Source organism: Capra hircus, chromosome 28, assembly GCF_001704415.2.
Source record: "Capra hircus breed San Clemente chromosome 28, ASM170441v1, whole genome shotgun sequence".
Lineage (NCBI taxonomy): Eukaryota > Metazoa > Chordata > Mammalia > Artiodactyla > Bovidae > Capra > Capra hircus.
In genome coordinates, this window is record NC_030835.1 from 20676663 (window position 1) to 20691324 (window position 14662).

Here is a 14662-nt window from a genome sequence, read left to right on the forward strand (position 1 = left end):
CTTAGCCTCATCATCTTCTCACTTCCATTTTTCAACATCCCAGATACTTACTATACCCATATTTGATCATATAGTGACCAGGACCCAACTTTCTCAACCAAAATGAACCATTTGGTTACACTGCGCAATAGGACATTAAATAGTCATAGGCATTTTTCCTTATTATTGAAAAGGTTCCTTCATTTAACCTCCAAAACTTAAAATATGTAATATATCTATGTCCAAAGAAAACTTAAGATGACTTAAAGATAACAAAATACAAAATAAAATGTTCAGCTTAAAATGAAGTCCATCATAATCATATCAGACAAGAAACATGAATGGATACTAAAAACTAAGAAGTAACAGAATGCTTATGGTCTTAAAGCATCTCTACAGGACAAATTTATTACAAAAGGAAAAATGGTAATTTAGGAGAAACTTGGCAGATGCCACCTTAACCAAGAGATCAATGTTAAGAACATAGTAATGGAACAAACTGACATCATGTGCTTTCAGATATAATTCACTGAAAAAAACAAAATAAAAAAACAACTTCGCTGGTGTTCCACTGGTTAAGAATCTGCCTTCCATGTTGCTGTACGGCAAAAATCAACACAACACTGTAAAGCAATTATCCTCTAATTAAAAATAAATAAATTTTTAAAAAAAGAATCTGTCTTCCAATGCAGGGAACGCAGGTTTGAGCCTGAGCCCGTATGTGTAACAGAACGAAGACCGAGCACAGGCAAAAACAAAACAAAACAACTAACAACAACAATAAAAGCCAAAACACCACCAACTCAATTCTGTGGCATTCTTGTTAAAAATGCATAATCTGAATCCAATCATGAGCAAACATCAGTTCAGTTCAGTTGCTCAGTCGTGTCTGACTCTTTGTGACCCCATGGACTGTAGCACACCAGCCTTCCCTGTCCATCACCAACTCCCAGAGCTTGCTCAAACTCATGTCCATGGAGTCAGTGATGCCATCCAGCCATCTTATCCTCTGTCGTCCCCTTCTCCTCCTGCCTTCACTCTTTCCCAGCATCAGGATCTTTTCCAATGAGTTAGTTTATCACATCAGGTGGCCAAAGTAATGGAGTTTCAGCTTCAGCATCAGTCCTCCCAATGAATATTTAGGACTGATTTCCTTTAGGATGGACTGGTTGACTCCCCTTGCTTTCCAAGGGACTCTCAAAAGTCTTCTCCAATACCACAGTTCAAAAGCATCAATTCTTTGGCGCTCAGCTTTCTTTCTAGTCCAACTCTTACATCCATACATAACTACTGGAAAAAACTGAAACTTTAACTAGATGGACTTTTGTTGGGAAAGTAATGTCTTTGCTTTGTGATATACTGTCTAGCTTTGTCATAGCTTTTCTTCCAAGGAGTAAGCGTCTTTTAATCTCATGGCTACAGTCACTATCTGCAATGATTTTTGAGCCCCCCAAAATATAGTCTCTCACTGTTTTCATTGTTTCCCCATCTATTTGCTATGAAGTGATGGGACCAGATGCCATGATCTTAGTTCTCTGAATGTTGAGCTTTAAGCCAACCTTTTCACTCTCCTCTTTCACTTTCATCAAAGCCTCCTTAGTTCGTCTTTGCTTTCTGCCATAAGTGTGGCGTCATCCAAAAATCTGAGATTATTGATATTTCTCATAGCAATCTTGATTGCAGCTTGTGCTTCATTCAGCCTGGCATTTTACATGACAAACTCTGCATATAAGTTAAATAAGCAGGGTGACAATAAACAGCCATAACATACTCCTTTCCCAATTTGGAACCAGTCTGTTGTTCCATGTTCAATTCTAACTGACCTGCTTCTTGACCTGCATACAGATTTCTCAGGAGACAGGTCAGATGGTTCAGTGTGCCCATGTCTTTAAGAATTTTCCACAGTTTGCTCTGATCCACACAGTCAAAGCCTTTGGCATAATCAATAAAGCAGAAGTTTTTCTGGAACCCTCTTGCTTTTTTGATGATCCAGCAGATGTTGGCCATTTGATCTCTGGTTCCTCTGCCTTTTCCAAATCCAGATTGAACTTTTGGAAGTTCACTGTTCACTTACTGTTGAAGCCTGTCTTGGAGAATTTTGAGCATTACTTTGCTAGCGTGTGAGATGAGTGCAATTGTGCAGTAGTCTGAGCATTCTTTGGCATTGCCTTTCTTTGGGATTGGAATGAAAATCGACCTTTGCCAGTCCTGTGGCCACTGCAGAGTTTTCCAAATTTGCTGGCATATTGAGTGCAGCACATTCACAGCATCATCTTTTAGGACTTGAAATAGTTCAACCGGAATTTCATCACCTCCACTAGCTTGTTCATAGTGATGCTTCCTAAGGCCCACATGACTTCTCACTCCAGGATGTCTGGGTCTAGGTGAGTGATCACACCATTGTGATTATCTGGGTCATGAAGATCTTTTTTGGATAGTTCTTCTGTGTATTCTTGCTACCTCTTCTTAATATCTTCTGTTTCTGTTAGGTCCACACCATTTCTGTCCTTTATTGCACCCGTATTTGCATGCAATGTTCCCTTGGTATCAAATAAACCCAAATTAAGAGACATTCTAACTGAAGTATGCTCTTTGAAAATGTCAGACTGACGAGACTAAAGAGATAGAACAACTGAATGTAATTCATAATCTGAGATTATCTTTTGATATGTACTGCATTAAGGACAGATGGTGAACTTTGATCAGTAGATGGTAATAGTATTGTATCAATGCTAATTCCCAATTTTGATTATTGTACTATAGCTATGCAAGAAGAGGTCCTTGTTTATAGGAGATACACACTTTAGTATTTAGGGGTAAAGAGACCTCACATCGGAAATTACTTTCAAATAATTCAAGGGAGAAAATCTACATGAGAAGACATAAAGCAAATAAGATAAAATGTTAACATGAGTAAACTATGCGAATGGTATATGAGAATACTTTGCAGTATTCTTACAGCTTTTCTGTTGTTTGAAATTATGTCAAGGTATTTTTTTAATTTTAATGAAGCTAACAAGAATGAAGTAGGAAGATGAGATGCTTTCTCATTTTGGAGTTGAGCATATTACATGGTTTGACCAACAAATACTACTGAATTTTCTTAGTTGAAAATCAAAATAGAAAATACATCGTTTATTGTCTTTTATTCTGGCCATGGGCTGCACATAAGTTGGTCTTGACAGACAATTTTTCACTAGAAATTATACTGAGAAGTTAGACTGTTCCTTATATAACTATGGTATGCCATGATGCACAGTATCCTAGAAAACATGGCCCAGGTAACTCAGCTTTCTGATGGTTCCAACTTGTTTTAATGAAGTGATCAAATATCAGAGGTTTAAATAAACCCTGGATAGCTGGATTAAATTTCTGATGAAATGTTCTGACCTACAGTGCAGCTATTTTATACTGTCCATTAAGTGAGACATAAACTAGATTTCAAGTGTGTTGAGTGACAAAAATCATTGTTTTGAAATAGCTCCCTTTTGTTTTAATCTACAAATAACATTCAGAATTTAATAAGTTTCATCAATAACCTGACTTCAAGCCAATAACAGTATTTTTACAAGTGCTTCCCCATGGCTCTATAAATACCGCTACTTCTTTTTTTAAAATTTCTTTATTTCAGTTAGCCAATAATTAAGGCATCCCTTTCTCTTCCACTGTCTGCTACCACTTGGTATAGATGAGGCAGGTCAATTTAATCTCTGAGTTTAGCCAACCACATTTAGTTTTCCAATCTGCTAATCTCCTCTAATTAAGAATTTAGGATCCAATCCAGGAAGCATTGGACAATCTCCAACAAAGTCCCCCATAGTTAATGTAGATTGGATAACCTATCTGAAACCTGAAATTTATTGTAATTTACCCAGATAACTTGATCCTCAATCAAAACATTTTATAAAAATGTAAAGAAAGAGAAGTAGTGTTCAAAATCACCAATGAAGAAACCCACACACACACAATGGAAGGAAGAGGAGATAAAGGAGTGCAAACAGACAAGACACACCAAATCCAAGACATGATCTAAGATTACAGGCTGGATCAGGAGGAAACACCTCAAAAGGATTTGGGAGGAGGGGAAGAACAATTGAGAAGATTTTTAAAGGGACAGTACCCTCTGAAGCATTAAAGGTCTGCAGTGTGATCATTATATTGTAGTTAAGGAGAGGCATGCTGCGGTATTTATAGGTAAAATGTCACATGGCTCAGCAAAAAAAAAAGAAAGAGTACTGATGCACAGTGTGTGATTCTTTTATCTTTTTTGTAGGTTTGATTTTTTTCTAATAAAATTTGAAGAATTAATCAAATTTATATATATATATATATATATATATATATATATCTCCTGATTTCCACAGCAATTCATTGTCAATACTATCCAAGATTGGCCTGATGATTTCAGAAAGTGGTTTCCCTTCCATACCTTAGATGTCACTATAATAATTTCAGGAGTTCAGACCTAACTGACTAAAGTTAGGCAATAAAATGCATTAATTCAATCATTCATTAAACCAACAGTTATTGAAGATAACTGCAGATATTAAAGAAGATATAGAAGATATAGAAGATATTACACCAAGACTGCAGAACACAAAGTTGAATGCTGCTCTAAACTTAAGAGGTTTACAATCTAGCTTAAAGAATAATAAAAGCACCTAAAAATCTAAACACATCAATATTCTACAAAGGATTTTATTTTACATTAACAGTCATAACAAAAATAGTCATGATGTTGGTAACTATCATTTAATGAACATCCACTCTGTATGAGATAAATTTAGTAAAAATTAAAATTATGTAATCTGCTAAACAACCCTATGGATTAGTTATTGCTCCTCCTTTAAAGATAATGAAAACAGTTCCCAAAGAGTTCAATTAACTTTCCCTCAGTCAAGCATCTTCCTTTGGGTACTGCTGACACCACACACACAAAAAAAAAAACAGTTTAAATTTTAAAATGAAAAGTAATCGAAAGCACTAACTACCTTACCGTATCAAAATTTAAATACTCAGGGACTTCCCTGGAAGTCTAGTGGTTACATCTTCATGCTTCCAACGCAGGGGCAAAGGTTCCATCCTTAGTAGTGGAACTATGTAGTGGAACAACTACATCTTAGTAGCGGAACTAAGATCCCAGAAGCCAAGTGGCAAAAAGTCAAAAAATACATACTCAAGAAAATTTCAGATCTGTGTTTTCTATTATCAGAGAAGTTATATCTAAAATAACATTAGTTAAACTTATTTCAAGAAATGGAATAAACAGTTATTAGCTTTTCCTCCTTTCTAAAGTAGGATGAACACACAAGATAATAAGTATGAATAAAAATATTTTTCCAAGAAAAAAATATTCAGGTATTTAAGATATTTTAACTTTGTGACAACTGAGTGAGAACATTCTCATGTGATTCTTATCTAGAAGAAATCATGCTTAAGGTACATAACTTGCAAACAACACTATAACTTACATCCTATTTCAAGTGCTCATCCTAGTCCACATTTTTCTTTGCAGCTGAAGTTTTTTTTAATCTGTTCATTTTTAATTGATGGATAATTGCTTTATAGCATTGTGTTGGCTTCTGCCAAACATCAATATAAATCAGTCATAAGTATATATATGCGCCCTCCCTTTTGAGCCTCTCACCACATCCCTCCCCATCCCACCCTTCTAAGCTGTTACAGAACTTTCCCTGAATCATAGGGCAAATCCCATTGGCTATGTTACATACAATAATGTATGTTTCCATGTCACTCTCTCCATACATCCCACCTTCTCCTCCCCGCCACACCTTGTCTCTAAGTCTATTCTCTATGTTTATCTCCATTGTGCAGCTGAATTCTATAATAGAAACTAATCATCAGTTGTGAGATTATTTTTCATACTGATGATATTCTAGTCTTTATTATAGAATTATTGATTCTATAAAATATATACATATAAAAAAAGGGGGAAAGAGAAATTTAGTATTTTCAAGGTTTAAAGTCTTCTTTCTGATACTTCTCATTTACAAAAAGCAGAAATGACATTTTTAAAAAGAAAGGAAAGGCTTTGGGGGATATAAAGAAAGTGAATATATTGGTTAAAAAAATTACACATTTTCTTAAAGGCTCACTTAATATTTTTAGTAGGATAAATTATATTTTTAGATTTAATAATAATACCACTAACTGAGAAATTTCTATGTGTCCAGCTATCCTAAGCAATGTAACATGTATTAAATAATTTGTTTATGTTGGAGAAGGAAATAGCAACCCACTCCAGTGTTCTTGCCTGGAGAATCCCAGGGACGGGGGAGCCTGGTGGGCTGCCGTCTATGGGGTCGCACAGAGTCAGACACGACTGAAGCGACTTAGCAGCAGCAACAGCAGCAGCAGCATAACTATCTTATGATCCTATGTGTATTTTTGTGTACTAAATTTAAAATTAAACAACACACAATATAATGTTTAAAATAAATAGTTTTGTTACTTAAAAATAACTAATTTCCTAAAATAAGTTTATTATTTAACATCTGGTTCTCTAAAACCATGAAAAGAACCTATGCTTTAATCAGATTCATATATCACTAAATTATAGACATAATAAAACTGTACCATCTCTTCCCTTAAAATTTTTCAAGTGCAGAAAGTCCTGTTTTTAGTTCAAAAAGGAATAAAAGTATTTAAAACTATGAAGCGCAAGAACAGGTTAAAGAATGATACTGTAATCTTCTTTCTCTTGAATAAGCCACTACAGTGGGCAAATCTTGCCATCACATCTTTAAAAACATATTTTTATGACACATTTGAATACTGAAAGGCATTCCATTATCAAATTAACTACAACTTGAAGATGATTTCAGACACTAGTAAGGTTTCAACAAAAATTTAACTAACAGTTCCTATTTTGGCTCTTTTTCCCTGTCTATTGAGATGATATTCTAGCCAATACATGGAGAGCTATACAGTAAAGAAGGCAGACATCAGAAAACAGTATAAATCTAGCTCTATCAAAACACAAACACATTATCAGATGAGCATAAGGATTCAAGACACAAAGCATATGTTCTTTTCTGAGCTCAGAAGAATTCAACAGACTTTTTTTGTAGCCTGAATGAAATTTTCTTCAAGCCTATTTACCCTACTTGGCTTCTATTCACTCTCATTCTGTTTGGGATCATTCCTAGAAATTACAAAATGGACATGAGTCTTGAATCACTGGAAATGTTCATGTTCCAGTGATAAATGAATGACTTGACTGTGTGTGAGCTGGCTTAGTGAGAACTCAGCCCTGAAATCAGTCTCATCATCCCTGGGCAAAATGCTATGTTACAATTTCTGGATATGCAAACCAGAAGCCCCATGTGTGCCTTTGAGCGTGTGAATAAACATTGATGAGTGAGCACACATCTTTGATAGTTTTTGCCAGAATATGACATAAGGAGGAAAATAAGGACCATGTGTTGTTGAATTATAAAGCTACATTCTTAAGTTTTATATGATCACCTTATACGCTAAGATTATCTTCTTCCAACATATACATTTGTGGTGTTTTCTTTTGTGATTGTTGTTTTTAAAGCTGGTATCCCTTTGCAGATACTCTCACCACTCACTCTGAATTTTTCCCTCCTGATGGTCTGTTAAATTCAGATGTCTGGGATTCCTTGCCTGGGCCTATGTAAGACTATCACAGGACTTCCCAGTGGTCTACCAGTTAGAATTCTGAGCTTCAACTGCACAGGGTAAAGGTTCAGTTTCCTGGTCAGAGAACTAAGATTTCACATGTCATGTAGTGTGGCCAAAAATTTTAAAACAAAAACAAAACACAAAAAAACTATCACTATGCCTCCCCCTCAACCCCGGGATTTCTTTGGAAGGAATGATGCTAAAGCTGAAACTCCAGTACTTTGGCCACCTCATGTGAAGAGTTGACTCATTGGAAAAGACTTTGATGCTGGGAGGGATTGGGGGCAGGAGGAGAAGAGGACGACAGAGGATGAGATGCCTGGATGGCATCACTGACTTGATGGACGCGAGTCTGAGTGAACTCCGGGAGTTGGTGATGGACAGAGAGGCCTGGTATGCTGCGATTCATGGGGTCGCAAAGAGTTGGACACGACTCAGCGACTGAACTGAACTAAATTGATACCTCCCCCTCCCCCCAATAACGATCAAGATCACTATATGATGTCACTAAAATTTGCAGCATGTTCTGCTACAAGTCATGGAAAGTTACTTTGTAACTAGACTTAAGAAAAGTTTATCACTTTACCAATGATTTAACCAACTGAAACAAAGTTGTAGATAAGTGTGCAGACACAAAGCTTTAGTAACCTTGCTATCTTTCATTTCTAGTAGCTTAATGAGTTTTTAAGATAAACAAGGTAACTCAATTGTATCTAATTTGGTACTTTTGAACCCTCACTAGTGTAGGTAACAATTTACAAAAGAAGTAAATAATTTTCAAAGGTATCAAGTAAATTTCCCTAGGGGGTGTTTTGCTCTATCTTGGAAATTTTTTGGTTTGTTTTTTTCCCTCAAAGTATATACCACAATTTGTAATTTATTAATTTGTCTTTTTTTTTTTTTTTTTGCCCTCAATCTCATTGAGGGCAGAGATCACTTTGGACTTATACACCATTGGAGCCCAGCATTTACTACGGGCTAAAAAAATATTGACTGAATGTTAATAATACTGTTTTTCAAGAAAGAAGACTCATTGAGCATTAACTGTATGCCAGGAAATGATGGTACTAAAATATTTTAAATATCACTGTCATGTAAATCAAGATCACATATGAAACATGATACATTTATGATTTGATTCTCCTTTTAAAACATGTTTCAAAAAGACTAATCAGTACAGCTACATGCCATTATCTTGTCCTTCTCTTAGTGAGACATGTCTTATTTCCCCTCATTCCATACCTCCCTGCCCCCTCAACCACTTCTTCTTTTATCAGCATCATCAAGGAAGGAAGGAAGCATTGAAGAGCAGGGCTACGAGAACAGAAGCTAGCAGGAAGATCACTTAGTTTTCTGTTTTCTTTATTTTCTAAATCATTTGTAGACAAGTTCCTGGTTTAATATCCCCTGATATTTCTTTGTATTTGTTCAAAATATAATACTTTGATGATATTTTATTACCAAATAGCTAGAAAATGTTTCTTACCAGTCAAGAAATTACAGAATGTATAAATGCAGTTCACCCTCAGGGATACCCACACTTTTTATGCTGACTTGATTTTAGGTTTTCAGATAAGTTGCAAAAATAGTATAGAGTTCTTATATAAACTTTACCCAACCCTGTCAGTGTTACTTTCTTACATAATCATGGTTCTGTTTTGACCCTACCATACTGTCCCTGTGGTCATTTAGTGATGCTGAATATATTTTATTTGTCCCTTCAGGTCCCCACTCCATCTTCTACATCCTCTTATAAGACACAGGAGGCTGACCAAGATATATCTCATTAGTAGGCTCCCTTTCTCTTTTTGGGTTCTGGTTGGGATAAACCAATGAAAGCAGCAAGAAACTGGAGGGCAGAGTATATGTTTCCACACCCACCTCCCCATGACTTTCTTGCTGAAGAAAGATCCTATTACCATAGGCCACACAATAGAATAGTCCTGTTCTATTTAGCGACAGCTATTCTACCTGACTTTCTGCTCCCAAGCCCTTATCCCTTCCGGCCTAGGAGTGCCAATTTGTCTGCTGTCCTTAGCCCTAGGATGCTTTGTCATCCCTAGATTTTTCTGAATCCTACCCTCACCCTTTAAAAAAAAAAATCCCTTTCTTAAATTCTCCCCAATAGTTTCAACTAACTGTGCAATCTGATTTTCTCCAGAGACAATGACTGACAACCTAACCAAAGTGATGTTACCTTGAATTGACTTTCTCTAAGGGTATATATCCTTCTACCCCAAAACATAAAGCAATGGCTATTTACACACAGGTTTCTGCCAAGAAGAGTTCCAAACCAAGCCACTCATAAGTACACATTTATGAAACACGGCCTGAAACCATCTCATACATTTACCTTTCTCAAGAATCAAGCGAACAATTAAAGCACAGCTAATAAGCTGTCATCTATAAAAATAACTCCAATGAGTTAAGGCAGAAATGTGGCCCTCTAACACCAGTGGGGAAGGAGTTTGTGCTGAGCACCCCAACCTCAACCCCCAGTCAATTGATACCCTGGCCACGAGAGTACTTTGAACAGACACTGTGCGTTCAGCTAGAGGAAAATGCTCTCTTTAGTCAGGAATGTGAGATCACTATTTATAATTCTAAATATTGAATTATAACAGCATGAATACAGATTACCAATTTAAATAGATTATTTAAAGATGAGAGGTGGGAGACTCAACAGGCAATTTTAACCCATAACTGGATTCAGGATTTAGTTAGCAGGTTCACAGTAGGATGAGACAAGCTTCCCAGTTTCCTTAGTCAGACTCTTCATTTATCCAACTACTTCCTAATAGATCATGAAGATGAAAATCAGTCAGGATACTTATAGGTAGCAGCTACCCTGACCAAGAGCAAGGGACTGAAGAGATTTGAAGACTTTAGAGGTTAGAGTCCAAGGAAGAAGAGCATCACTCAGCCATAAGGCCAAAAGCAAAACTGTAACCTGAAGATTCCCATCACTGATCCCTGAGTAGCAGCTGACTGTAATGGTAAGTCCTCACCCATAAAATCCTAAATGGAAAGTTTTGCTTTTCCTCCACCCTCCCTCCCAAAATGCAGATTTCGTTTCCTTAACATCTCCTTTAGGGTTACATAATATTCTCTGCTTGAACTGGTCCCATCCAGGGGCTGCTTCCAGCTGCGCTAGGAGGTCGAGGCAGGCTGGAGGCCTCAGTTGGACGGGACGGAGCGGCAGCATCCGGGGAACAGCATGCCAACTGCCAAGCAACTAGCTGACACTGAAGGCTGCAAGACCTTCACCTCCACGATGGTCCTCAGTGTGCACGGGGGCTACTTCTGCAGGGTCCGAGCCTACCACTATTGCTAGCAGCACAGCCCCCAGCGCCAGGCTGCAGAAGAACAGAAGACCTCGGGAGTCCTGTTGAATGGGCAGGCATTTTTCCTTGAGCAGAGAGGCCCAAGGCCTGCTGTGGAAAGACTGCACCTGCAATCATTTCTGAGTCCAGCGGACCAGGGCCTTAACAGCTTTCAAACTCTGCTAGGAAAAAGCGCCCATGTTTTCTCTGGTACATCCAGTTTGGAGAAACTATCAAATCAAAACAGGAATGGGAGGGTGAGGCACACTTACAGACATTAAATAATTTGCCATTACAAAAAAAAAAAAATTCTACACTTGCTCAACTGTATTTTACACATACCAAGCTGAAATCTGAAAGTATCTTAGCATTTCTTCTGTGGTGCAGAGAAACAAAGCTTTCTTTGGAAAAGAACAAAAAAGTATGCCCACCAGAAAATTAAAGAAAACATTTTAAAATGTCAGCATCAGAAAATCATTAATTTTTTCTTTTTAGAGCATTTCCTTAATCTTGTACAACTGATAACTACAGAGGAAGTGAGCAACAATTTGGTTCTGCTTGTTGTGGCACATGAATATCAGCCACACACAGCACTTATTTCTTTTTAAAAGTCAGAGTTCATTGCCACGATTCAAAAAAGCAATACACAGTATATTTACTTCTGAAATTTATTTCAGGTAACAGGACACCCACAGACTAACAAAATAAACAGAATTCAAGAATATTCCCAAGGCCCAATCCTACCTCATGGCAAAGGGAGGTAATGACTTAGCTACCAGGGTTAGACCATATTAGTTTGTCCATGTGGTTTCCTTCCTTTTCTTCTATGCCCTCTTCCCACCCACCCTCAACCTGCCCCCCCAACCTGCCTCCCTACCTCACCCCTACCCCCACCCCCAATACACACAAATCTGCGAGTCATTTATAAGAGCAAGACTAAAACTATTTCTCACTTGAAGATTTTAAGACAAAATACCTGAGATGGATATACCCAATACAGTAAATGTGAAAAGAAAACAAGATATACATTCAGGGATTTTAATGATATTCTTCTATAATTTGGGGAGGAGAAAAAATTAACAGGGGGCAGGTGGATCAATATGCAGAAGAAAAACAGAGAAGGGTTTAATTTACCTTGAAAATAACCAGTATTCTATTTGTCTAAGCCCAGTGAGAATTTGTGCCAAGCAATTTCATTCATTTCACAGTGTCTAGCAGACAACTGACTGTGTGGTAAATATTAAATAAATACTTGTTGGTTGATGAAAAATGTACATGGCAATGCTGTGTACACACAGGAAGCAGAAACTTGAAGTGGTCAGACAAATTAGAAAGCAATGCAAGGTTTCGTTCTGCATGTCAATAGCGTTTTCAAGATACACAACTGAGGAAACAGATGAGAAAAAAAAAAAAGGTGCTACATCCATAGTTCAAACATGTTCTTCCTCTTTGAGTGCCAACACTTTATTTGCAAAAGAAAAACTAAGATTAGGATGAGATATTTTAAATTATATATACACAATATAATTTTAAAGATCAGTCATTTTATTGCTTAATATGTCTTTTTGAATTAAAAAGGTTGCCTGCTCAAGATACTTACATTCAGAATAGCAACATACTACCTGAAACCTTTAACACATAAGCACCTATTTACTAGACTAAAGCTAGCCTTGAACTTTTAGTCATGTATATGATTTTAAATTAACCCTGCTAAATACCAGACAAAGCTCATAACACAGACTGCTAGCTTATAACTGAATTAGGTAACTACTAAATACTCATTAGGCAAATTACAGAAAATAAAGGAAACATACTCATTCCTACAGCTTCATGAATGCCAAAATTAATGATGATATAATGAGAATTTGGGATTAAGCAATTGTAATTTGGCTGTAAAATCTCAATGGCTTACACATTTTAAATTGAAATAAAACCTCCAAGCATCTTTTCCTTTAGAAAAATCACACATTTAAAATAGTGTCTAATGGAAGGACTATTAAAACTACAATGGATCATAGCTGTCAACTTTAAACAGTGTCTTTCTCCTTAAGAGCTTAAGTTTACACACTGGTGCAACACCACAAATGCAGATGCTACAAAGAGAGCCACAAAAAAAGCCACAAATTTTATTCACAACACTTTGCATATAAAGTTTTCCTTCTGCAGACTTGTGTGGAGTTGAAAATAAAGGATGCTAATATGCATATTATGTAGTATATAAAAAGAGAGAAAGAAAGAGAGATAAAACACTTTAGTTAAGTGAAAATTCATTTATCTACTGAAAATCTGGGAGAGCTCATATCCACTGTACTCCAAATTTACCCCTCAGTGACAGAAAAATACTATATGAAATGGAAAAAAATTAAATATGATTTAATCAATAGCTGATTACCTTTAAAACTTTGGGCTTCTTTTCCCTCTGGGGCCTCTTGTTTTCCTTTACAACCTAAAAAAAATCAAATTGCAAAATGAGCCTCCGTTTAAGAGAAAAAAAAATTAGCTCCCACACCACCCCCCCAAATTTTTTTGGCTATTTCTCTATAAAACTACTTATCCCATCTAAAATCATCAACATGTTTGCTAGGCAGAACCTAAAGAGCTTATGTAAAATGTATACTTAAAAAGTCACTGAAAAAAAAGCCTTGCATAAAGATGAAGTAGGGAAATACCCTTTTTTCCCCTTAAAGTCTGTCTTAATTAGCCTCTGCATTCTTCACAGCGAAGCCCACGAGGTAGCCATCTTGCTTGCTTCTGCAGAGGAAGCCTCTACAGGGGAACAGTTCTGCAAACTGCTTTTTGGTATTATTATCATGGTGTTTAAAGGCAGCCCTGGCCTGCCAGCACTGTAGACGTGCTGGGCATGCCTTTTGCAAAAACAGCCCCACAAAGAGTGCAGCCAATGGCAATGCAGAGCTTAGCAACTCCAAAGTGATCTTCTCTGCCTAGCCTTCCTAGACAAAGGATCTCCTGTGCGGCTCCGCTCTCACCACAGGACACAGGCAGCCACAAGCTGCGACATGGAGTTCGCTGCAGAGGATCTGGTCGCGCCGAAATCACAGGAGGCTTCAGCAAAAACAATGCACACAAATCCCCAGGTCTCCACCATCGGATCGATGGCGGAGTTTCCCTGATTAGTAACCTCTTGGCGGCTCCGAGGGCAGGTCTGCGCGGGGGGGTTGGGGTGCGGGGGGTGCATGGCCCTGCCTCCAACATACAGGAGATATAACTGAGCTGAGGGGGGCATTTGGGCTTGCTGAAACTCTGGAAGGTATTGTGCATTTTTACTTTATAAGGCAAGGCTAAATATTGGCGATATTTAAGGCAGGGAGGTTATGTGAGGACACTGTAGGCTCAGCTGTTGGGCTGCGTGTCTCATTCCTCGGGAACCACACCTCTCTGCAGCCGGCGCTTTGCCCAGAAACACAGCAATTTGATTTCTGTCAATAAATGTCCAATGACAAAGGCAGATTAAAAAATAATAATAAAGCTGCTTAAAAGGAAAAGGACAGGATGAGGACAAGGAAAAGGGGAGGAGTTTTCAGAATACACTTGCCACTCTGAGTGGCTGGCGATTTCAAAAAAGCTTTCTCTCTCTTGCTCTGGATGTTTCTGATGACCTTCATTTCCCCCAAGAAATTAGTCGCTTCCAGAAAGTGGACTCATGCTTCTGGGACATAAGAAGCGCCTTTGGC

General features: G+C 37.5%; 1 protein-coding gene across 3 annotated transcripts in view; it reads right to left on the bottom strand.

Annotated features, from left to right (window-relative positions):
- The window catches only part of TET1 (tet methylcytosine dioxygenase 1), a 137442-nt gene that overhangs the window by 78259 nt on the left and 44521 nt on the right, over window positions 1-14662 (bottom strand). For all 3 annotated transcript variants that reach the window (XM_018042483.1, XM_018042482.1, XM_018042481.1), the window contains exon 3: window positions 13363-13416. In XM_018042483.1, the coding sequence (XP_017897972.1) occupies window positions 13363-13416 (54 nt within the window). The remainder of the gene's footprint in view (window positions 1-13362; window positions 13417-14662) is intronic.